We start from the raw sequence: 26,792 nt of genomic DNA on the forward strand, positions 1-26,792 counted from the left end.
ACCTCCCTAAACACATACTTAAATCATTCGTTGACATCTATGCTGATGACACAACCATCTACGGCAACACATCAAAGGCTGTAAATGACAAAGTTCTCTCTGATTCTCTCTCCTCTGATCTCGAGCACGTGGTTCAGTGGGGGAAGTCGTGGCTGTTTACCTTTAATGTATCTAAAACAAAACTCCTATCTTTACATCATCAACGCTCTAATCCCCATCTGGCATCAATTGAAATGGATGGCTCTCGTCTAGGCCCCATGTTTTGACAAGCTTCTGGGTTTGTCCTTTACTCCTGATCTGAAATGGAACACGTACATCAAGTCTGTGGCCAAGGTCGCTGGAAAGATGGTGGGATCCTTCTACCGCTCCAGAAGATATTTCACTACTGATGCAATTCTCTATCTATATAAAAGCCAAGTACGTCCAAGGATGGAATACTGCTGCCATATCTGGGCAGGAGCTGCTAAAAAAAAGCCTATCCTGCCTTGACAGAGTACAAAATAGACTTCGTGGCTTGGTGGGGGATGCACTTTTTTCTACCCTGCAACCTCTCTCCCACAGAAAAGACGTTGCGAGCCTATCCTTGTTTTATCGTTATTTCCATGGCAGTTGCTCGTCTGAACTCCAATCTCTGGTCCCCCCTCACCAATCTTTCACGAAAAACACCCGTCTAGCTGAATCCACTGTGAAAAATTTCCCCCACTCTTTATCTATGCCTAAATCAAAACGTGGATTCCATGAACAAAGCTTTTTTCTTAGAACTGCACGCCTGTGGAACTGTTCCATCTGCCTGCTTCCCACCTGACTACAACCTGGATGTCTTCAAGTCCAACGTTAACAAATTCTCCCCTTAAGTAAACACTTCATCAAATCTCCACACTAACGTAATGTACTTGCAATAACCCTTATCCCTGAGTGGCTTCCAGGCCTTGATAAGTGGTGACCACCGTGTAAACAAAAAAAACAAAACGTTATTCCGCGGAGTTTGAAAAAAAATGCAATTTTTATCTTCGGAGAAAAGAGATTTGCAAAATATACAAAAAAAAATTTGCAGGTTGATGCATTAAAAGAAACTACAAATATTAAATTTGCATAAAAAAGTTATCAAACAGTTAGTGAAAGTTTTTAAGGATTCATAATGATTACGAACGCAGGAACAAGGAAAAAAAAGGAAAAAAAATATGCTAAAAATCCATCTAAGCTTCAGCCTCTGTCCCATCGACGAAATGTTGAATCCCTCTGCCTGTTCTACCAGTATTTTAATGGTGAATGCTCTGACGAACTACAAACCCTTATTCCTCCTCGACTTAAATACCCCTGACACACCCGACAAGCAGCAAACTCCCACCCTTACACAGTAGAGATCCCTAGATGTAAGAAAGCCTTTCTTTCTACTCTAAATAGTTTCTTCCCCAGAACTGCTAGAATTTGGAACTCCCTTCCGGGTTCCTGCTTTCCCAACTGTACTGACATGCAGAAGTTCAAGTGTAATGTAAACAGATATCTTGCTGCTCAACTCCCTACACAGCATCCCTGCAACTTATGTCCCCGGTAGTAACCCCTTACATTAAAGTGGCACGGTGCCTTGTTTGGAGTGAAAATGGGATAAAAAAAATGTTAAAATTCCAGGAAGAAATGCTAAACAAATATATATATATATATATATATATATATATATATATATATATATATATATATATATATATATATATATATATATATAATATAAAAAATAAAATAAAAATTACAATAAGTTTACCAAGGTAATCAAAATGGTAAACCTAAAATATATTATAAATATAAAAGAGTTAATATTTACAAGTAAAATAAACTCAGCCAGATGTAAAAGCTCAATAAAACCGAAAAGGAAATAGAGCTTATAATATGAACAAATGATTAATAAAACATGTTAAAAAACATCTTGAAAAAGAGTTAAAAACATATTTAATTTTAAAAAAAAGGAAGCACAAGATAAGTGGATAGTCCTTAATCCGCGGAATTTCGAAGAAATACTCTCCTTCTCATCAGAGGGCAGGAATTAGCAAAATGCAGGATCGGATTTTGCATATAAAAGTATTTAATGAAACTACAAGTAAGTCACAGATCTTACTTGGTTAAAAAAAAGGGTGAGGTAGGGGGAACAGGAGGCAAAAGAAAAATGATAAAAAGATTTCACATGAATGGATACTCCGGTGAAGAGTAAAAATCCAAAATTGTAAATCCAAAACGGTTGAATTTAAAATTTCAATCCAATGGGTAAATTCCAAATGGTCCAAAATAATCCAAAAGGCAGAGTTCCTTGGAAAAAAGCGCAAATGGAATGAATTCCAAATCATTAAAAGAAAACCACTGGAGATAAAATTTAAAACACGTCTGTCAAGGCTGGATGAATCAAAAAAAGTAAGGTTTCAAAAAAAAAAAAAAAAAACGAAAAGCGGTGAAAGTTTAAATTTGAAAAGCAAGGCCAAACTATATATATATATTCTTTTTTCTTTAAGTTCAGGAATAAAACAAAGAATATATAAAATGAAATAACAAACGAAAGTGTTATGTATTTATTTCAAAATAACTTTTATTTACAGATTAGAATTACTGAACGCTATGCAACATAGCATTTCGCCAAATTTATTAGGCCCATCTCTCTCTCTCTCTCCCTCTCTCTCTCTCTCTATCTCTCTCTATCTCTCTCCTTCACTCTCACACACACCACGTAAATTTCTTAAGATATGACAGAAAAAAAAACTTTTAGACGTAAGTAATTGTCTGAAAAACAGAAGACGCAAAGAAGTCGCTGTTTTGCATCCAAAACTATTAAGAATCATTTCGTCCCTCTCTTCACATTTCACAATTTTAAATTACCATGTGACGTCAGCATCGGTCGGCCATGTTGGCTAATCAAGCTACGAAAGCTCATATAGCCCAGATCTTTTGTTGCCGTAGCCCAATAATCTCAAATAAATATCTTTGGGTTGTAAAGACTTTTGAGAAAGAGTCATCATTTAGGATGAAGTATTTTAAAAGGGCTTTGAAAAAAAAATGTCCTTACATTGTTTTTATTCTACTTCACGATGTGAAATCTCCCAAAGGAAACAAAGAATTATTTATAGAAAGATAATTTATTGGAGATGATTTCAATACAAAGACATCTCGAATATAATCGGATTACAAGAAATATAAAACGGATACAAATGTGAACGTGAAATAAGTTTTTCGATTTCTTCCCATTTTGTATTATGATAATGAGTAATAGAATTATGTAAAGTTCGCTTAATATAATATTTCGGGCAAAATTCTCCTCTTCAGATGTGAGTTCCAACTCTGTTTATTACACATGCAAAACGTGCAAATGATGTTGGGTTGAATACTGCCATGAATAAATTTTGAATTCAATAATTGTCGGTTTTAACTGTTTTTTTATTGTTTCTTTTTTTTTTTAGTGACACCATTATTTTTAATTTTTTTTATTCATCTATTTATTTTATTTCAAAAATTTTTATTTCATTTATTTATATTCTTATTTCATTTTATTTTTTATTCATTAAATATATTTTAGCACCCTCCTTAAATACCAAGTAATATATATATATATATATATATATATATATATATATATATATATATATAATCATTTTCCACGACCAAACCAACGTCACAGCCCACAAAAGCCAAGAAAGCCAACAAACCGGAAGTCCAAGAATTCTATTGTTTACTCGTTCGGTTAGCTTGTCGAGGTGACATCGTCCTTTCGAGTGTATAAAATTCCTACTGGTGAGATGTCGGCTTGGGTTAAAGCTGGTTTGATACCTCATCCCTTGTTCGATATGAGGTAGGTTCTTTCCACTGTCGGGTCTGTGCCACAGGTTGCTTGATCTATGTTAGTTAATAGACATTTTTGTGTGTGGTGTGTTTGCTCAGTTGTTAGAGTGCTCGCCTAGCATGCAAGAGGTTCTTATTTCAAATCCTGAGCTCGGATGTGGCTAACTGATGAACCCAAATGAGGGCGAAACTCGAGTCTTGAACTTCCGGTTTGTTGGCTTTCTTGGCTCTTGTTAGCTGAAACGTTGGTTCGGCTGTGGAAAATAATTATATATATATATATATATTGCATTGCGATGGGCAACTTTTGGGAAAGTGAAGAATATCATGAAAAGCCGAAAAACAAATAATCGAAAGGAAGATCTTCAATATATATGTACTCCCTTTGATGATCTATGGGCCCTGACTACTCGCCAAATTGAAATCTTGGCAGTAGCACAAAGGAAGATAGAGAGGAAAATGTTAGGCATCACTCTATAAGACAGAAACACAAACATCTGGATCTGCCAACAAACAAGAGTTATTAACATGAATACTGCCATCAAAACATAAAAACAAAGATGGACAGGGCACATAGCCAGACCACATGACAACAGATGGTCTATCAGGACGAGGAAATGGACTCCTCGTGAACATAAAAGGCAAAAGGGTAGACCAAGAATGAGATGGAGGGACGACCTAATACAGCACATGGGTCCCACATGGCAGCGAATAGCTTGGGATAGAGTTTTAAAATAAAGTAAAAGGGATGAAAAAGAGAAAAAGGGGAGGGGGTCATCTGATCGGTTTCGCCCTTGCTTCCTTAAGGCTGCATTGAGGGATTTTTTTTTTTTAAAGGGGAATCGAAAATATGCACAATTTAAAACTAAATAACATTCTGTTATGCAAGGGGGGAAAAATGTAAAAAAAATGGGGGAAGTGATTGAAATAATATAACGTAATATTACTCAAAGATCTTAGGGATCCTGATCATGCTCAGACCCAAGAGGCATTTCCTTTGTTTACAGAACGTGAACACTCTCCAAGATCTTTAAATAGAATAATGAGTGAGTTCACTTAATGTTTTTAAAATATATACAAATATATATATATATATATATATATATATATATATATATATATATATATATATATATATATATATAATATTTTTATTTATTTATTTATTTTTATAACAGTAATCTACGTACATGCATAGCAAAACTGGTAATTAGTAAAAACCCGAAGAAACTGCTCAATACTATTGCAGAGCAAATATATATATTTTTTATTACTACCGTTTTATCTGTTTAGTTACACATGTTTCGGTTACCGAATCGTATCAACGATCCAGTAACTTCGTCAGACTTTAACAGAAAAATAAAACATATATATATATATATATATATATATATATATATACAGGGTGGTCAAAAAGTCAGGTAACATTTTAAAGAAAAACGATATTAGCAATACACGTATATTTAAGTACCATACATTGAAATATAAAATGAAACAAACATGAAATATGTTTATTTTGTTAATTGTCGTCCATTTCTCTCTATCAATCGCTGGAAGCGATTAACCACTGATTGTGTAACACGTGTAATTACCTGACTTTTTGACCACCCTGTATATATATATATATATATATATATATATATATATATATGAAATAAAAAATAAAAATATTGTTTAAATATGTTTTTAACTCATTTCAAAGTGTTTTTTAACATGTTTTATTAACTGTTTTCTCGTATATATATATATATATATATATATATATATATATATATATATATATATATATATATATATATATATATATATATGTTTTTGTATATATATATATATTGATATATATATATTGATATATATATATATTGATATATATATATTGATATATATATATATTAATATATATATATTGATATCTATATATATTGATATATATATTGATATATATATATATTGATATATTGATATATATATATATTGATATATTGATATATATTGATTCAAACACAGCTACTTTTATGCATGTATATACATATATATATATATATATATATATATATATATATATATATATATATATAGACAGGGTGATTGAAAAGTAACTCCCTCTTTAAATATATGCAACTTATTTTTGAATTATAATTAATGAATATGAGAAGAAAATATAATTCATTGATTTTTATTTCAAATTCAATAAAGGCGCCTTCATTTGGCACCAGCTTTTCAAGTCGACCAGGAATAGCTGCAACTGGTTTCACAAGAAATTCTTGTGGAATGGTAATCGCCCTTTAAGGCCTTCTTGAGTAGACTTGCTCTTTCAGACAATCTCAGAGCAATAAGTCGCATTAAGTCAGCTACGACCCATCCATCTTCCCGGCGACTAGGCATTCAGTGATTCAAGAACAAAAAAAAGAAAAATGTGGAAGTACCTCATTATGCTAAGAGATCAAATTTGGCCAATTGTTAGTATTTGGGACAATTTTGGAGATTTGATTTTTATGTAAGATGTTGCTCTTAAGGAGATTCTTTTGAAGCAAAGATGGCCATGTGAACCAAAAACAAAAGAGAAATAGCTTCAATAAAAACGAAGTGTGATCGCTAAATACAACAGTTATGTTGCTGTCTATTCCATCACAGATTTCTTGTTGCTAGAGGATTCGTTTTTATCTTAGAATTGTCCACATCATGCATAAATGAATGCTTCTTTTTTTTCTTTACTGATCTTAAATGGAACACATACATCAAATCTGTGGCCAAGGTCGCTGGGAAAATGGTGGGATCCTTCTACCGCTCCAGAAGATATCTCACTACTGATGCAATTCTCTATCTATATAAAAGCCAAGTACGGCCAAGAATGGAATACTGCTGCCACATCTGGGCAGGAGCTGCTAAAAACAGCCTATCCTGCCTTGACAGAATACAAAATAGACTGAATAGAATGGAGCTCAGACGAGCACTTGCCATGGAAATAACGATAGAACAACGAAAGGCTCGCTACATCTCTTCTGTGGGAAAGAGGTGGCAGGGTAGAGAAAAGGGCATCCCCCACCAAGCCACAAAGTCTATTTTGTACTCTGTCAAGGCAGGATAGGCTGTTTTTAGCAGCTCCTGCCCAGATGTGGCAGCAGTACTCTATCTTTGGACATACTTGGCTTTTATACAGATAGAGAATTGCATCAGTAGTGAGATATCTTCTGGAGCGGTAGAAGGATCCCACTTTGGAAACTGCCAGAATATTGAATTAAATCTATCGATTTGGATAAGATGTTGTAGGTTAAATTTGTAAAAATAAAATTTAAAAAAAAAACGATTTGTTTATAGATGGAAAAATATTACCCCTACATTGTGTTTAACTTTTATTTATTTGCTTCTGTGATTTCTCGGAATGTAATCCAGCTTGGGACGGGCAAAATTTGGAACAAGGCCCTCGGTTTGGATAAGGTCTTGCAGGTGATCTTTGAGAAACAAAATGTTTATAGACAGAAAAAATATAATCCTTAGAATGTGATTCTTTCTCATTCACTTGCGTTTGTGGTTTATTTTTAATGTCTCTTGATATTGGGACCGTCGTTTGAACACAGAAATAACCATAGGCTTTCTTGCCTTCCATTACAGTTATGATATGCCTATAAGAACCATACGGTTTTATTTAGTTCTTAATATCACAGCAACCAAACTAGATCACTTTTTGTTCTTTGTGATAAAATGGAATACGTCTGTCCTCATCTCAGGACAGCTATTGCTTGGATTAAGAGATGGCTGATCTACAAAAAAAAAAAAAAAAAAAAAAAAGAAAGAAAGAAAAGAATAACCTATTGTCGGAAAATGTAAACGTCCATTGTAAAACGTTTGGACACTGTTACGGAATTAAAATTTATAAAGTGGGTTGCTTCTGGCATATATTATACCAATGCTTGCCGTACTGCTACCTTGTTGGCAAAACGTGGACAACATGACAAACAGAAAACAGGCGACGACAACTGCCAACAAAATTCCAACGATGATGCTTTTCGGAATTCCAAGTAAGGTCTCTGGAAAAAAAATAAAAGGCAGAAATTAGAGTTAAATATTGATTTTCAGAGAAAAATGTCTCTTGATGAGAGCAGAGGCAACATGATTATATTTTCCTCTTTATTTTTTATGCCAATTACATATTTTTACATACTTCTTATATTTTCTTAACAACAATTAAAAAAAAATTCAAATTGAATATTCAATAAGATAAAAAGCTATAGCAAACATCTAAATGACTACTTTAACCACAGTTCCTGATTTCCAAAAAAGAAAAATTAAAAGATTCATCTGCCTTACTTTTAATGCTAGGTTTATTTATGGTGTCTTTTAAATTCAATAAAAACCCTCCTAAATTTGCTGATGAGGAGACCTTGCTTACCAAAAACCTATATATAATTATTCTACATAACTTGATGTATACCACAATAAAAAGCATTGTTTTCCGAAACGATCGTACAGATAATTGATTTTGTTGTTGTTCCTTCTTATGAAACTGATTTTTAATTTAATTAAAATTTGATTTTTAAATTTTAAATTATAAATCACTTTACTTAATATTGAATTAGCTCTAGGACATTTAACTATCGAGCTTATTATATAGCTAAATTACAACGAGCTCTTTCTATTTCCTGTATTTTAATCAAACTAGTAATTTCACTCTTACATTAAAATACACTCAGCTCTTTAGACTATTGTTCTAATCTCCTTTAAATTATATATATATATATATATATATATATATATATATATATATATATATATATATATATATATATATATATAAAATGGGTTAAAAAATTCCAACGAAAGAAAGATGTATATTTAAATAAGGGGGTGGTCACCAACAATGTGTATTTTTTAACATTATTTTATTATTCCGTGTCTTGGTTTTTCATGGAGAATTATGTTTAGATCATTGTAATAATGTTTTTAAATCACTGAAATCGTTTTTAACGCGTTTCAGACGTTCTGTGAAGCGTCCTCTTCAGAAATTATTTTCAAAATGATGTAAAAATAATGTTAAAAAATACACATTGTTAGTGACTATATATATATATATATATATATATATATATATATATATATATATATATATATATATATATATATATATATATATATATTATATATACGTTTTATTTTTTATTACCGTATCTTTCTGTTAAGTTACATTATTGTTTCAGCTACTTGGCCGTTTGAGGATGCTACAGAAATTATAAACAACACCCCTAAAAAAATAACAGACGCCCCCCCCCCAAAAAAAAGGTTGCTATGAGGTAAGTTTTCATTTTATGTTAAATTCAAATAGAAAACTGATCCCAAACTTTTTGAAACTACAATTTCTTTATATCTTGGAAACTCATCGTTTCCTGGAATTTAAAACGTCATTTTCGTGTAATATTGAAACGCTCATATCTTTAGTTCTATGGGACGAAAGTACATCAACATTTTTAGACTTTTTGAAAATTATAAAAATATTCTTTGGTTAAAATGATTAAAATGACAAATATGACAATTGGTAAAAAAAAATTGGTAAAAAAGAACCTACATTTTCAACCTAATAAAATATGCACAAATTTGCCTACATTTGTATATAAATAGTGTCCTGGCAAGCCAACTTTAGTTTTGTTGCTTTGGGATGAATTTTGCTTATTATTTTTTTTTGCTTGGTTGTCTTGCCAGAACACTTATATATATATATATATATATATATATATATATATATATATTTATTTATTTACCAGTGGTGAAAAAAAAAACCGGACTAAAGTGCTCAATGTGTAGTCAGAGCAGTATATAGGAAATTTATTACTGTGAGTCCAGAATGAGTTTACAAATTGTTTCAACTAGAGGAAAATCCTCAAAGAGAGGAAAAATCCAACTAGCATCATCAGAATTCTATGAATTCTGATGATGCTAGTTGGATTTTTCCTCTCTTTGAGGATTTTCCTCTAGTTGAAACAATTTGTAAACTCATTCTGGACTCACAGTAATAAATTTCCTATATATATATATATATATATATATATATATATATATATATATATATATATATATATATATATATATATATATATAGGTCATTCACTCTTTCACTCTCTCATCCCAATAGCGAACACTTCTGTAAAAGTCTGAGGATGCTACAGACGGCCAAAAGACGGCCCGGTAGCTGAAACAATAATGTAACTTAACAGAAAGATACGGTAATAAAAAATATAAAACGCATATTTGCTCTAAAACAGTATTGAGCACTTTCTTCAGTTTTTATTAATTACCATTTCCACTAAACTATATATATATATATATATATATATATATATATATATATATATATAAATCGATAAAGCTCATGAATATATAATATTTTATATTGAAATGGTTTTAATACTAACATTTTATATTCAACGTATTAGTTAATTAGTTTATAATATACTCTGAATTAATCATAGGATAATATTAAGTGAACCTAGAAATCAATTAGAAAAAGAAAAATTGTGTAGCAATAAAAATAAAAAAGTGGAGTTGAATTTTTTTTGTTTATATGATTAAAATTATGTACATATTTTCAATTACATTTAAAGTAAATGAGTATAATGTAATGATATCATCTCTCTCTCTCCCCCCCTCTCTCTTCTGTGGAAATATTCTTTATTCACATATATATATATTTCATTTTTATGTGGATCAATCCTTATTTAGGAAGCTCAATGTAATTACAGAGCATATAAGAAATCAATGACAAAAGTCTATATTCCAAATTTCACGATGTTGACCATCTTACAATTTATTCTTTTAATTCAGTTGACATTTACAATTCTTGACAGTATCTGTTTTGTAGAACAAAATCATTCACTTAATTATTATATTAATCTATGAATCTATTTTGCCCTTAACTCATCAGAAGAAATAGCAACTATCAATCAACCAAAAATAAATAAAATGCGTTTGGGCATAATTAAAAAATCCGAAAATTGCAAGAAAATCTGCAAATAGCTTATTATTTGCTTACATTACGCCAATTTGAAATTAGAAATAAAGTCACTAAAACCTAAGTATTCGTATTAACAAATTGGGTGCAAGTCTATAAATGGTCCACAAGTAATCTTTTTTACTATAAAAAACTGAAAAAAATCTTTATAATGTACGTACTTGTCACTGCATGAAAATGTCATGTTCCAAAAATCACATAAATCGATCAAGTATTTTTTTTTTTATTTAAGAAAATCAAATATTATGAGACATTTTATCGAAGAAAAACTTAATTCCATCTTGTTTTTGAATGATACACTGCTAGCTACACGTATTGGAAATGCTTGGAATATAAGATCGGCAAGGGGCAGACAATCGACTGTCCACACTATAGAAAATAAAACTCGGAAAATTAAGACATTTATAAGTTTTTGAGGAATTTGAAAACGAAAATAACGTTTAAAATTCCAGTAAACGAGTAGTTTCCAAGATATGAAGAAATTTTAGTTTAAAGAAAGTGGGGGATCACTTTTCTATAATAATTTAACGTATAATGATCACCCACTTTATGGCCACCACTAGTGTAAAACTTGAATTTACGCCGCTGAAATACACGTTTGCCGAATTTTTGTTGGAGGAGCGCTAACGTGTGGGTGCTCAGTTTATGTAAAATAATTGCAAAGTCGAAACTGTATGGAGGAAATCTAATGAAAGCAGTAAATGCATGGACAGTCAGTGTTTTGAGATACAGTGCGGGAATTTTAGAATGGTCTGACAAGGATTTGCATGCCATGGATATCAAAACAAGAAAAGTTTTAGCAGTGTTTGGTATATTTCACATTCGAAGTTGCGTAGCAAGGCTGTATCAAAAGAGGAAAGATAGTGGGAGAGGATTTAAAAGTGTAAAAGATTGTGTTAGAACCAAGGAGATGTCGTTGAAGGAGCATGTGGTTAGAAGTGAGGAGTGGATGCTTAAGGTTGTAGCCAATGAAGTGGAGGTATGTGAGACCAAGGCTGATTATGTGAAACGTATGGATAGAGAAAGGGCAGAGGAACTGGCTAGGAAGAAAATGCATGGAAGGTTCCTCCAGGATATAGCAGAAGTGGCTGATGAAAGATTATGGCAATGGCTTAGAGCTGGGTATCTGGCTAAGAGTACTGAAGCTTTTGTTTGTGCAGCACAAGAGCAGGCATTAGGTACACGATTGTTCAAAAAAGTGGTTCTAGGAGAGGAAATTGCTGCAGAATGCCGGATTTGTGGTAAGATGTTTTAGGCGGCCTTCAGATCTCTGCAATTATAGGTACCACCAACATTCTTAGGAAAACTCTTGATCTTTGAAGCTCCTGGTTTGAAGCCCAGATTAAGGGAAATCCTCTGAAAATGAATCCCATCCCTTTCCAGAGAGACGTTCATAAGCGAAATCAGAATTATTATTATTATTATTATTGTTGTTTTCTTTTTTTTTTTTTTTTTTTATTATTATTATTATTATTATTATTATTATTATTGGTTCACAAGGAGTCTTCACACAGGTCATAAAAGATTTCTCCTTAAAAACAACCTGTGGTGTTCCCTGGAAGCTGAGTGACAACAAGTTTCCAGATTTCCAGTACTCTCCACATTTTCCGATGCATTATCACAACAGCTGCTTGCCATTGATTTTTTGTTGGCAGCGACTATATCCCGGTTCTCTTCGCACTTATCCAGCGGAGATCTGGTCAGTGCTCTCACCTCGGTCTTTCCTTCCTCCTTGACTCTACTTGGCTGTTTGGTCTCATTTTCTTCTTTTTTTAAAAATTTTTTTGAGGGGTTGGGGGCAGTAATGTGGTAATGGAGGATGGGGATGGGGATTGTCTCACATGGAGCTTTCACACAAGTCAACAAACGATCTGTTTGGAGACCTGTGGTGTTCTCTGAAAGCTGAGTGACAAGTCTCCCCAGACATCCAGCTCTCTCCACCTCCTTCGATAGCATTTATTATTATTATCATTATTATTATTGTTGTTGTTATTGTTATTATTATTATTATTATTATTATTATTATTATTATTATTGTTGTTGTTGTTGTTATTGTTATTATTATTATTATTGTTATTATTATTATTGTTATTATTATTATTATTATTATTATTATTGTTGTTGTTGTTATTATTATTATTATTGTTATTATTGTTATTAATGATAAGAATAATAATATTGATAATAGATTGACTTAGATACAATTATAACATATACACTAAAGCGTTTTATATACAAATATAACATATAGAAATGATCGACTTATATACGAGTATAATACACACAAAAGAGCGATTTATATTTGAGTGTAACATATACAAAAGATCGACTTATATAGTGTACAGACTAGACCCCAGATGGACTTATGCACGAGTATAACCTACGTAAAAGATTGCTTTATTTACGAGTATTTCATATTCACAGAACCGATTTATATACGAGTAATACATATAAACAATATCGACTTATGTACAATTATAACATATACAAAAGATCAACTAACATGCAAGTATAAAAAATAAAATCATCAACGTAAATGCAAGTATTAAATATACAAAAGATCGACTTCTATACAATAACATATACATGAAGTCGACTTATATACGAGTATAACATATACAAAACATCGACTTATATACAATCATAACATATACAGGAAGTCGATTTCTATACAATTATAACATATAAAACACCGGCTTATATACAATCACACATATTAACCGAAGTTGATTCATATACGAGTATGACATATACAAATGATCGATTTCTATACAATTATAACATATACAAAAGATCGATTTATATACGATTATAACATATTCAAAAGATCGATTAATATACAATTATAACATATTCAAAAGATCGATTAATATACAATTATAACATATTCAAAAGATCGATTAATATACGATTATAACATATTCAAAAGATCGATTAATATACAATTATAACATATTCAAAAGATCGATTAATATACAATTATAACATATTCAAAAGAATGATTTACATACAATTATAACATATTCAAAAGATCGATTAATATACAATTATAACATATTCAAAAGATCGATTTATATACAGTTGTAACATATACAAAGGATCGATTTATATACAATTATAACATATACAAAAGATCGATTTATATACAATTATAACATATAAAAATGATCGATTTATATACAGTTGTAACATATACAAAGGATCGATTTATATACAGTTGTAACATATACAAATGATCGATTTATATACAGTTGTAACATATACAAATGATCGATTTATATACAGTTATAACATATACAAATGATCGATTTATATACAATTATAACATATAAAAATGATCGATTTATATACAGTTGTAACATGTACAAATGATCGATTTATATACAGTTATAACATATACAAATGATCGATTTATATACAGTTATAACATATACAAATGATCGATTTATATACAGTTGTAACATATACAAAGGATCGATTTATATACGGTTGTAACATATACAAATGATCGATTTATATACAGTTGTAACATATACAAATGATCGATTTATATACAGTTATAACATATACAAATGATCGATTTATATACAGCTGTAACATATACAAAGGATCGATTTATATACAGTTGTAACATATTCAAAAGATCGATTTATATACAATTATAACATATACAAATGATCGATTTATATACAGTTATAACATATACAAATGATTGATTTATATACAGTTATAACATATTCAAAAGATCGATTTATATACAGTTACAACATATACAAAGGATTGGCTTTTTTACAATTATAATATATTCATGAAGTCGACTTATATACGAGTACCACATATACAAACACACTCTCGTATGCAATCATAACATTAGCATGAAATCGATTTTCATACAATTTGAACACATACACTTAGTCAACTTGTATACAAGTAAAAATTATACAAAGGATCGATTTATATACAATTATAACATATAAACAAAGACGAATTATATTCGAACATAACATATACACAAAATCGACTTATATACGTGCGTATACTATACCCAACGACTTATGTACAAGTATAACCTATGTTCAAGATTGCCTTATTTACAAGTATTTTACATACACAGGACTGATTTATATACGAGTATAACGCATAAAAAAGTTCCGCTAATATACGAGTATTACATGAATGTATGACATAAAAAGATCGACTTACGAGTATAACATACACAAGATCGTCTTACGAGTATAACATATACACAAGATCTTCTTACGAGTATAACATATACACAAGATCGTCTTACGAGTATAACATATACACAAGATCGTCTTACGAGTATAACATATACACAAGATCGTCTTACGAGTATAACAAACGATATGGAAGTGATATATAAACATGATCTACTTCTACAAAAGTGTGACATAGACAAACAACTTTTCATATAAGTATGACATATAAAAAAGATGAACTTAAAGTTATAACATGAAGTTTAAATAATTACCAGTCATATTGTCGACGGTGCTCGTAGGAATGGTGGTTTGAGTAGTAAGCGGTGTGGACGACTGCAGGTCAGCATTTGTGGTTTCTTCTGTGCCTATTTGGAGAACAGAAAACATTGATTTGTAGTTGTTGGTCATTTTGAGTTAATAATAAATGGACGTTCGCTAGTTCAGAGGTGTCTGGCTACAAATCTGTAATGGGAATATTTCAAACCAAATGGAACGTTTTATGTGTTCAACAAACAGTTCGCACGTGCTGTTTCCAACGAATGCGCACTTTTGCATGTGATGCGCTTTTTCTTGTGAGCGATAAAGCGACAGCTCGACAAAACAAAGGCTTTGTTTACACACGTTGCGCAATTGCTGGCCATCTTTCGCCGGTCGTCGATTTTCCATGTGTATACGGTAACCCATCGTAGTCGTTGACCTCGTATTTAACTTAAGGCGAATCCCCCCCATGCATGGAAACATAATGGAGACTTCTTGGCCTTCAAAGGTTTTATTTAGAGAATAGTTGCTTATGGTCGGAGAGATTCTAATTAATTCCTAACCTGTTTTTCTAACTTAGGATGACGATGACGTATAGGCAGAGCCTTCATTATGTTCCCATGCATGAGGCAACATGTACACGTGATTCTTTCTACATAGACGGACTGCCTAGAAGACGTGACGTCACTTTTATGTAATATCGTACGCATTTCTCGTGCGTTTGATCATTCAATCACGCCAGCTGCACTAGGTGTATTTCCGTTTAGGTATCGAGTTATTCTGACGTAATTAATGTAACCTTTGACAATATTCATACTAAATAGTAGCAGTAGTAGTAGTAGTAGTAGTAGTAGTAATAAAAAAAGAGTAATAATAACGATGACAATAATGATAAAAATAATGACAATAATAATAATTATTATAATTATAATAATAATAATGATTATCATTATTATTATTATAATGACAATAATAATAATAATGATAATAATAATACTAATGAAAATGCTAATAATGATAATAGAAATAAAGTAATAATTATAATAATAGTAACAATGACAATAATAGTAATGATAATGATAATAATAGTAACAATAAAAATGACAATAATAATGAAAATAATAATAATATTAAAAATAACAAAGACAATAATAATAATAATAATAAATAATAAAAATAATAATAATAATTATAATAATAATAATAATAATAATAAAAACAATAATAATAATAATAATGATAATATAATAATAATAATAATAATAATAATAATAATAATAATAATGATAATGATAATATAATAATAATAATAATAATAATAATAATAATAATAATAATAATAATAATAATGATAAATATAATAATAATAATAATAATAATAATAATAATAATAATAATAATAATAATAATGATAATATAATAATAATAATAATAATATAATAATAATAATAATAATAATAATAATAATAATAATAATAATAATAATGATAATATAATAATAATAATAATAATAATAATAATAATAATAATAATAATAATAATAATAATGATAATATAATAATAATAATAATAATAATAATAATAATAATAATAATAATGATAATGATAATATAATAATAATAATAATAATAATAATAATAATAATAATAATAATAATAATAATAATGATAATATAATAATAATAATAATAATAATAATAATAATAATAATAATAATAATAATAATAATAATGATAATATAATAATAATAATAATAATAATAATAATAATAATAATAATAATAATGATAATGATAATATAATAATAATAATAATAATAATAATAATAATAATAATAATAATAATAATAATAATGATAATATAATAATAATAATAATAATAATAATAATAATAATAATAATAATAATAATAATAATAATAATAATAACTGAGGCATTTTTCATATGTAATATATTGCTACTGGGCATTCTGCGGCCGTTCAGCATGAAGGAAGTCACCATTTTAGCCCTTTTGTTAAAACTGTATCGCCCCCTCCTTAATAAAATAATAACTTTGATATATTGTCTGGGCTGATTATTCATTACAAACACACCAATCAATTAACTCATATTTAATCATTTTTCATAATTCTTGGATATGTTACTAATTTCGACCATCATTTGTGATAATTTAAACCCACATTATAACCCCCTTCTTAAATGATAACTTTCATATATTGTCTGGGCTGATTATTTCATTAAAAACACACCAATCAATTAACTCACATTTCATCATTTTTTCATAATTCTTGGATATTTTACTAATTTCCACAATCATTTTTCATAATTTTAACCCCCATTTCCACCCCCCCACTTACCAAAATAATAACTTTGATATATTGTCTGGTCTTATTATTTCATTACAAACACACTAATCAATTAACTCACATTTCATCATTTTTCATAATTCTTGAATATGTTACTAATTTCGACAATCTTTTTTCACAATTTAAACCCAGACTATCGCCTCTCTTACTAAAATAATTACTTTGATATATTGTCTAGGCTGATTTTTTTTCATTAGAAACACACTAATCCATTAACTCACATTTCATCATTTTTCATAATTCTTGGGTATGTTATTAATTTCGACAATCATTTTCCATAATTTTAACCCACATTTTCGCCCAACCCTCTTACTAAAATAATAACTTCGATATATTGTCTGAGCTTATTATTTCATTACAAACATACCAATTAATTAACTCAGATTTCATTATTTTTCATAGTTGTTAGATATGTTATTAATTTCAGTAATCATTTTTCATAAATTTGACCCACATTATCGCCCCCGTCCCTACTAATATAAGAATTTTGATATATTGTCTGGACCGATTATTTCATTACAATCACACCAATCAATTAACTCGCATGTTATCGTTTTTCATAATTCTTGTATATGTTACTAATTTTAACCAACATTATCGCCCCTCTTACTAAAATAATAACTTTGATATATTGCCCGGGTTGATTATTTCATTACAAACACATCAATCAATCTCGGGTATTCTCATAGTATATATGTTCCACCTATCTTATCCAATCCAAGGTGACGCCATGTATTCTGCTAGTATATATCTTCCACCTATCTAATTCGATCCCGGGCGATGCTGGGTATTCTGTTACTATATGTTTTCCACCTATCTCATTCAATACTGGGCGATGCTGGGTATTCTGCTGGGTATTTTGCACTTATAACCTTCAATCCCCAGACTGACTTCATGTCCTCCACCTCACTGTTAAAAATATACTTGAAATAAAGTAATGTTTAAATCATAAACTCTTTCAGCAGCTTTTCAAAATCATTACATAAAAACATTAACACGGTTATGGTTTAGGCAACCATTACTTCAACATGAATTTCTGAGTGGAGTATCAGTCTCAGCATTCCAGTGACTTTACCCCCCCCCACACACACACACACTTTTGGTCTCGGTTAATGGAGGAGATATCCTTCATTACTGATACAATTATTTTTTTTTATCATTATTCACGTTTCACCCCAAACAAGGCACAGTGCCACTTTGAAGTAGGGGGCTACTATTTGGGACATAATTTGTGGAGGTATTATAAAGGGAGATGAGTAGAAAGATGTTTGTTCACATTACACTTGAACTTCTGCATATCAGTACAGTTGGGAAAGCAGAATCCCGGAAGGGAGTTCAAAAGACTTGCAGTTCTGGGGAAGAAACTATTGGAGTAAAAGGCTTTCTTACACCTAGGGATCTCTACTGAAAAGGGGTGGGACTTAGTTGCTTGTCGGGTTTGTTGGGAGTAATCATGTTGAGGAGATACAAGTGCTGGCAGTTCGTCAGAGCATTCACCATTAAAGTATTTGTAGAACAGGCAGAGGGATGCAACATCTCGTCGATGGGACAGAGGCTGAGGCCTAGATGACAGTTAAGGACCTATCTGGCTGGCGACTCTCTTTTGAACCCTGTTCAGGATTGATAGACAAGCAGCAGATGCACCAGCCCAAATGTGACAGCAGTACTCCATGCATGGGCGAATGGCGTAAGTAATTTTCTAGCACAGTAGATAGAACCTACCTTCTTTGCAGCAGCCTTGGCAATGCTCTCAATGTATATATTCCAGTTCATGTTCTCTGTAAACATAAGCTGAGAAGTTTAAAAGAAGTACTTTCAGGTAATGTGTTCCTGGCCATTGCTATTGGTGGTAGTGAAGGTTTCTTGTAGTTATTGAAGGAAACAAGCTTAGTCTTGGCAGTATTGAATGTGACCATCCATTTTTATCCCCATTTCACTACTTTTATTTTTTTTACTGACCAGAGTGCCCCTTTCATTAAGTTGGTTTCTCCTCAAATTTTAAACCGACCTCATGTCCAACTCTGCCTCTGTGGGGAGACAAGTAAACAAAAAATAATCAGAATTGACATTTCCAGGGCATCTTATAATTAATCAGAATGGACATTTCTAGTGTATTTTATAATTAAATCAGAAATTACTTTTCCCGGTTACTTTTTTAATATTAAAACTTTGTTACATTAAATATAGTATCTATTTACAATGCCTCCCCACGAGGCAGATTTAGACACCAGGGTCGTTTTTTAACGCGGAGAAAAGGAACAAAAAAGTGTCTCAGTCGTGAAGGAATTTTCCTCCACTGAGAGAGAACAAAAAATTGAAATGTAGCATCTGAAGAACAGATACTACCCTTTGATCTTGGCCAAAAGGCCAAAGAGAACAAATCATTTTTATTAGCTTTTTTAAAAAATTTTTTTTAGGAAATTGGAATATTCCACTTTCCTTTTAAGGGTGACAAAGTTTATTTGGAATAATCCACTTTACTTTTTTAGGGATGCATAGCATGATAACGGTCGAAGCGAATTACAATATTAATATAAAGATAATAATAACATTAATAATAATAATAATACTGGAATTGACAGCTGATGGACAACACATAATAAAAATTAACATACAAAGAGACATCTTCAAGGAGATTCACTATCACCATTGCTGTTCATCATAGCCCTGATGCTCCTGAACAATATACTGAGAAAGTGCCAAGCTGGATACAAGTTCTCTAATATAGAGAAAAAAATGAACCACCTGATGTACATGGACGATTCGAAACTTTTTGCAAGGACCGAAAAGCAACTAGAGACTCTAATAAACACTACTAGGATCTTCAGCCAGGATATCCAAATGGAGTTTGGTATTGAAAAGTGTGCATTACTAGTTATAAGAAAGGGAAAAATGGAGCCAACAGAAGACACAAAACTACCCAACCAAACTGAGATGAAGGCCCTAGGGGAAAAGACACCTATAAATACTTGGGAGTTCTGGAAGCAGACACCATCAAAGCCACAGAAATGAAGGAGAGAATTGGAAAGGAATACCTCATGAGAACAAGAAAACTCCTAGAAACTAAATTGGGTAGCAGAAACCTAATAAAAGGTATAAATACATGGGCAGTATCACTAGTAAGATACTCTGGGCCGTTTATAGGGTAGACCAAAGAAGAACTGAGACAGTTTGATCAGAAGACCAGGAAACTCATGATCATGCACAATGCACTACACCCAAAGGATGATATTGACAGACTCTTCGTGAAAAGGAAATAAGGCTGAAGAGGACTAGTTTGTATAGAAGACTGTGTGTATGACACACACAAAAAAAAAGAAATAGAAAAATACATAACGCAAAACACGGAAAGGATAATCATGGCAGCGAGAGACACTGAAAGAATCGACAAAACAGAACACAGAGAGATAAAAGATAAAACAAGAAAAGAAAAACAAATACACGGAAAATTCATAAGGATGACAAAAGATGAAAATAATGAAAACACTTGGCCATGGATGCGAAAAGGGCACATAAGCTGAGAAACTGAATCCCTTATAACCACAGCAAAGGATAACTCGATAAGAACCAACCACATCAAATCAAAGATCGACAAAACGCAAGAAAACAGCAAATGCAGACTCTGTGGACAACCCAAAACTAAAAGCACTGTTGAATTAGAAATACAAAGATGACATCTCCACCCCCACCTCCAACACGTCCTTATGTAACTGGTATAAAACTATCTCTTCTTCTTTTACGATATCAACTGAAGAACACAAGGGCACACTGTCCGGACCAAAAGTTAAGCAATTTTTCTATTTAACTTTTTAAATCTATTTGTCTTAATATCGCAAACAGTTTTGTATTGAAATCATTTTTCTTATTTCAACTTTGACTTAAACTCTGAACATTTCAATTTTACTCAGCTATATATATATATATATATATATATATATATATATATATATATATATATATATATATATATATATAAATCTTTCTTGTTTTTTGTCAAATATACTATTATTAGCCAGTACTGTTTCTCTTTTCTTATATCTAAAACGAAAAACAAAAGAAAAGAAAGTCACCCATGAAAACGAGAATTTTCCAAATTAAAAATTGTACTGTTACCTAAACTCGGAAAACACGGATTTTTCTCTGCAGTATGCATTATTTTTAACTAGTCTAAACTGAATACTTAACCCAAACTGTATTACTTTAACCAGTTTTTAAACGAGTTCTTTTAATCTAAATTAATACAAAATAATCCGACTACTCAAATTGATGAAAGATTCATTACCGTGTTTTAATTATAAGGTAAAGCCGGCCTTAACCCTAGAAGAAGCTAGAACTAACTCGAGGTAGATAAAGCCAAAAACTAAAAGCCTAAGCAAAGTTAATTTTTGAATTTATTACAAACCTGGATTTTATTTTTCCTACATTAGAAGAAGATAGGACTTTACAATTACTATAAGCTCGTTTGTATTAAAAATGTGGCTTCCTTGCTATATCTAACCACTAAATATAGTTTGCTTTACTTTCAATTATATTTGTACCTGTAATATAAAGTGATCTTAGATACGTCAATAAGACTATTTTTAATAGATACACAATGCTTTGTGCCTGACCTAATTGACTGTCTTTAACTACAACAACGCCATGTACTAATTGTTTCTCTTGTTATGGTACAACCCTCCCCCCTGCTAGCTTGTTACGTATACCCAATATATACTTTACCTCCAAGACGACTGCCTTTGTCTAATTTGCATGTTAAATTAAAAAACAAATTGTTCTCTTTCTCTAACTAAACTTTACCTGACACTTTAAATTCTAATACTTAATTCTACTGTATTCTGTAGTGTAACTAACGATCTGCTCTACTCTCCAAGCTTCCACTAACACTCATACATTACACACGTCTTTGGAGGGAGGTCTTTAGCTCTCAGCCCTAAGCCTTCGCATACTGACCGATTGGAAATCATTATCACTAAATATCTTTACATTTCTACCTCTAAGGCATGCATTAGCTTATTCTTATCCAGGTAGATACCTACTAACTATAGTCTGTACTTAGATTTACAGCTATCTACATTACATAGCAATAGTTGTCTCTTCCTTAGTTTTCTAATGATAAATACAAAATCCGAACCGATTCTCTGTAATGCAAAACACAACTTCCTGATTTTTAAACGAAAGCTGAAGATGTCTCCACTAGAAATGGAAAAATACTTAATGCCTACAACTTCCATATATTAGCATCTACCGGAAATCTACCGGAAATCTACCAGAAATCAACCAGAAATCTATTTACTTTATTATACATACTGAACACGCCACAGCTTATAATTTTACTTCCAATTATACCTGTACTGTATTCATATCAAAAATGACGTTACTTGTATCTACATTGAATATTCATCTTAACCCTCCTACCATCTAAAATATCCAGAGCTTGGGTAACAAAATGTTTAGTTAATTCTTAATATCAAGCCACTCTGTAACGTGTTATCCTATTCCTAAAAAAAAAATTAAAGTAAAAATATGAAACCATATTAATGCCTTCCAACAAACCTGTTGCAAATATAGCTGTTTTCACTGCATGAACTTTTACTCACCCCCTCCTCCAGTAACAATGAAATAGCAATGTCCCTTAATCACTTTGAGGGGTGTAATTTTTTTAGATATATAACCTTTACAAATTAACCCAGTAATATTAATTACCCATGCGGGGTCGCAGAAATACCTGGATTAGGACCCAGGAGTGAGGCAAACACTCTCGGTACTGATGGACCCGTAGATCTTCCCAGATCATCTGCCTAGGAGAAAGAAAACTCTGAAGCTAAACCTAAGGGGAGGGAGGCCTCTTCAGTTTTAGATGGCAACCTTCCTAGAGCTGGTAACTCAAACAAATTACCGGCTTCCATACTCCTTCTTTGCCTATTAGCCAAGCATAGAGGTCGAATCACAGGGATTCGACAGAAACACTCAGTGGTCGATCTTGTTTCCTGACTAGGGCAATGAACGCCGTTTTCCCCGCTCCCGAGACATCCCATCCCTCTAAACTGAGCACTTGGGGGTGTTTGAAGGCCATAATGCTAGTGGAAGTAGATTGGGTTGACCATTGTCTGATGGGTTGAGGGTACCGGATTGACAGTTCCTGGCTGCTGTTCCCGACTGGTAGTACAGGAGCCCTAACTCTTGATAGCACTTAGAGCGGCTGCTCCATCAGCAGTTGAATAATATTGGGATGTTTGTAGTGTCATGTCATGCATGAAAAGGGACCCTAAACTCATCCCTGGTGGGCTTTCCTGAAGCCACAATCCTAGTAGATGGAAGGTCAACTGATGGTCTACTTGTGTTGCATGTCTGGTATTCTGCATAACCACTTGTTCAGTACCCCGTACCTAATAAACTGAAACTCTTTAAAAAAAATTACAGTACAATCTAAAATTATGCTTAAACCAGGACAAAACTCAAAGAAAATCAAATTACCCCCTCCCTTGAGGCTTGCATTTACGAGCATTTGTGGGCTTAAAATTAATTTAAATGATGTTGAAGCATTTCTCCTAACAAACACCCCGGATATTTTAGCACTAAGTGAAACAAACCTACACTCCTCTATCCCCTCTAACTACTTTAACATGCCCGGATATCTCCCACTCTGTCGTAAGGACTCTGAAAGACATATGCACGGGCTTGGAGTATATATTCGAAACACCCTCCCCTTGACTAAAGAAACTAAACTAGAATCGGACGATCAAGCCTTTATGTGCTTTAGACTTAACATACAACATAATATTAGTTACTTTTATTTTCTCTACCGCTCTCCCTCAACCCAGGACTGTACCCTAATAAACAAAGTCTCTGACAGCATAGATACAGCACTCTCCCTCAACACTAGCGCACAATTCCATGTATTTGTTGACTTCAGCGTCCACCACAGCAACTGGCTTGAATTTTCTACTTACACAGACGCAGACGGTAGCACAACACATAGCTTCTCTATATCTCATTCCCATTTCCAACCCGTTTCCCAGACCAGCAAGAACAACAGGCATCACTTCTAAATTTGTTTCTAACAAAAGTACTCAATGATTGTGCTATAAATCCCCACAGCCCACTTGGGAACGCTGATTATGCAGTGATAATGGTTGAAATCGCCCTAAACTCTAGAGCCAAAATGAGATATGATAAAAAGGCTGACTGGGAAGCCATCAGGGATCTCATCAGAGACGCCCCATGGCGAAATATCTTTTCACTTCCTGCTAAACAGTGTGCAAATGAGACCACTGAATGGTTCAAAATGGCAATTGAAGTACATGTTCCGATGCGGAAATTTTATAGCAAGCCCCACTCTTCCCAATGGTTTATTTCTACTTGTGCAGCTGCCATTGTGCAAAGGCAGCATGCATACTGCAGATTTAACCGACATAAGTCCAGTTCAAACAGACAGAAATATATAGAAGCCAAATGTAACTGTAAGAAAGAAATAGCAACAGCTAAGAGAGAATTTCCTGAAACCACTAAAAAACGCATCGAAACACAGAAATTATGAACCTGTGACTTATGGAAAATCTATAACAGTGTAGTAAATAATGGGCAATCAACAATTCCCCCACTATCCAACAATCATGAGGTTGTTTGCTCAGCAACCGAGAAGGCTGACATGCTTGCAAGTCGGTTTGCCTCAAACTCCACACTGGACCCTACTAACCACCCCCTCCCTGACTTTCCTTTGCGGACAGATGCCACACTAGTTACGGGTTAGAGGCTGCCTGCCTACTACCACTTTTTCTTTTGCTCAACACACACCTCCAAACACCCGGGCAACGCCGGGCACCCAGGCTAGTCAGACAGGAATTTATCGATTCAAATTTTGGGTGTTTCTCCATCATGATAAAGTATGGCTGCCAAACGAAGATAGCACGAAACGTTTAGAAATTACTTGTGATTTGAAAAATACTGTTCAGCAAAATTAAAAAAATGTATCCATTCGACACCAGAAAAGACAAAATCACAAGGAGCGTGTAATAAGTAATGCCCTGACCGACTTCCAGTTGCCTGATCTAGCTGAAATTTTGCATGTGCAATGATTTATATCTCTACGGGTTATGTAACAAATTACAGCTCTGAACTAATTGTGGTTTTACAGGCGTTTGAACTGCATCCTCCCTACTTTCCTGGCCTTGCATCCTCTGACTTTCACCTCTTCAAAGTCATGAAGTTGTTTTTGAAAGGAAAACGTTTCCCAGATGATGCAGCCTTGATTTCTGAAGTCATGTCATGGTTGGAGGACCAACCTGGGGTGTTCTACAAAAATGGTCTCCAGAGCTGCATCAAACGATGGGAGAAATGCATAACTCTGGGTGGTTCCTATGTAGAGAAAGACTAATAACTGTGCCAAGGTTCGTTGCTCTACTGCTATGGGAAGTTGGTCAGGGGCATTACTTATTGCACGCCCCTCGTAAAAGTTAACTGGTTGATAAGCGAGAGATTATCAGTCTTTAACTAAGAAGAGAAAAATGCTTTCACGTAGTTAACGGAGTTTCCGGCTTTTAGCTACTTCTCATTACTGCAGAAATTGTAGTTGATAAGCCCGTTAGAGCGTCCTTGAAAAAAAGGCAATAGGATAAAACGCTTGTATCAAAGAAGCAGCAATAGCACAGTTTGATGTATCTGTTTCAACAACCAGAAGAATATTTTGGTCTATTGTTGTACCTATTTACTATGCCTCCCCACGGGACAGAGTTAGACACCAGGGTCGTTTTTTAACGTGGAGAAAAGGTACAAAAATAAAAATTGTCTCAGTCGTGAAGGATTTCTCCTCCACGGAAAGAGAACAAGAAATGGAAGTGCAGCATCTGAAGAACAGATACTACACTTTGATCTTGACCAAAATTGTTGTAATTGATGATGTCACATTATCCTTTTGCAGTCCCTCGAATTCCTCAATGGCTTGACGGGACAGAGGAAACATCTACTTGTGTTAATGGATGAATCTTTTCTGAGAACGATGGAATCCATTGGGAGTAGTGGGAAAACATACCAATAGCACATCAAAGTAAAGGTTTTAATCGATCTGCGTCTCATGTTATAAAAGCTTTACTTATCATATACTCCTGTAGGTTTATTTTGTCCTGTCCAAACGAGCAT

The 26,792-nt window shown here is 32.3% G+C and overlaps 1 protein-coding gene and 1 pseudogene across 3 annotated transcripts in view; both read right to left on the minus strand.

Annotated features, from left to right (window-relative positions):
• Positions 1–5,976: 5,976 nt before the first annotated feature.
• Positions 5,977–26,792, minus strand: part of LOC145255829 (uncharacterized) — a 70,361-nt gene continuing 49,545 nt past the window's right edge. For all 3 annotated transcript variants that reach the window (XM_080114549.1, XM_080114550.1, XM_080114548.1), the window contains 2 exons: positions 15,309–15,401; positions 5,977–7,844 (listed from right to left, as the gene is read on the minus strand). In XM_080114549.1, coding sequence (XP_079970675.1) covers positions 7,681–7,844; positions 15,309–15,401 — 257 coding nt within the window. In that variant the 3' untranslated portion in view covers positions 5,977–7,680. The remainder of the gene's footprint in view (positions 7,845–15,308; positions 15,402–26,792) is intronic.
• On the minus strand, positions 19,884–20,038 carry LOC145256007 (U2 spliceosomal RNA; annotated as a pseudogene).

This window comes from Euprymna scolopes, chromosome 31, assembly GCF_053919585.1.
Source record: "Euprymna scolopes isolate OS-2025 chromosome 31, ASM5391958v1, whole genome shotgun sequence".
NCBI classification, from domain to species: Eukaryota; Metazoa; Mollusca; class Cephalopoda; order Sepiida; family Sepiolidae; genus Euprymna; species Euprymna scolopes.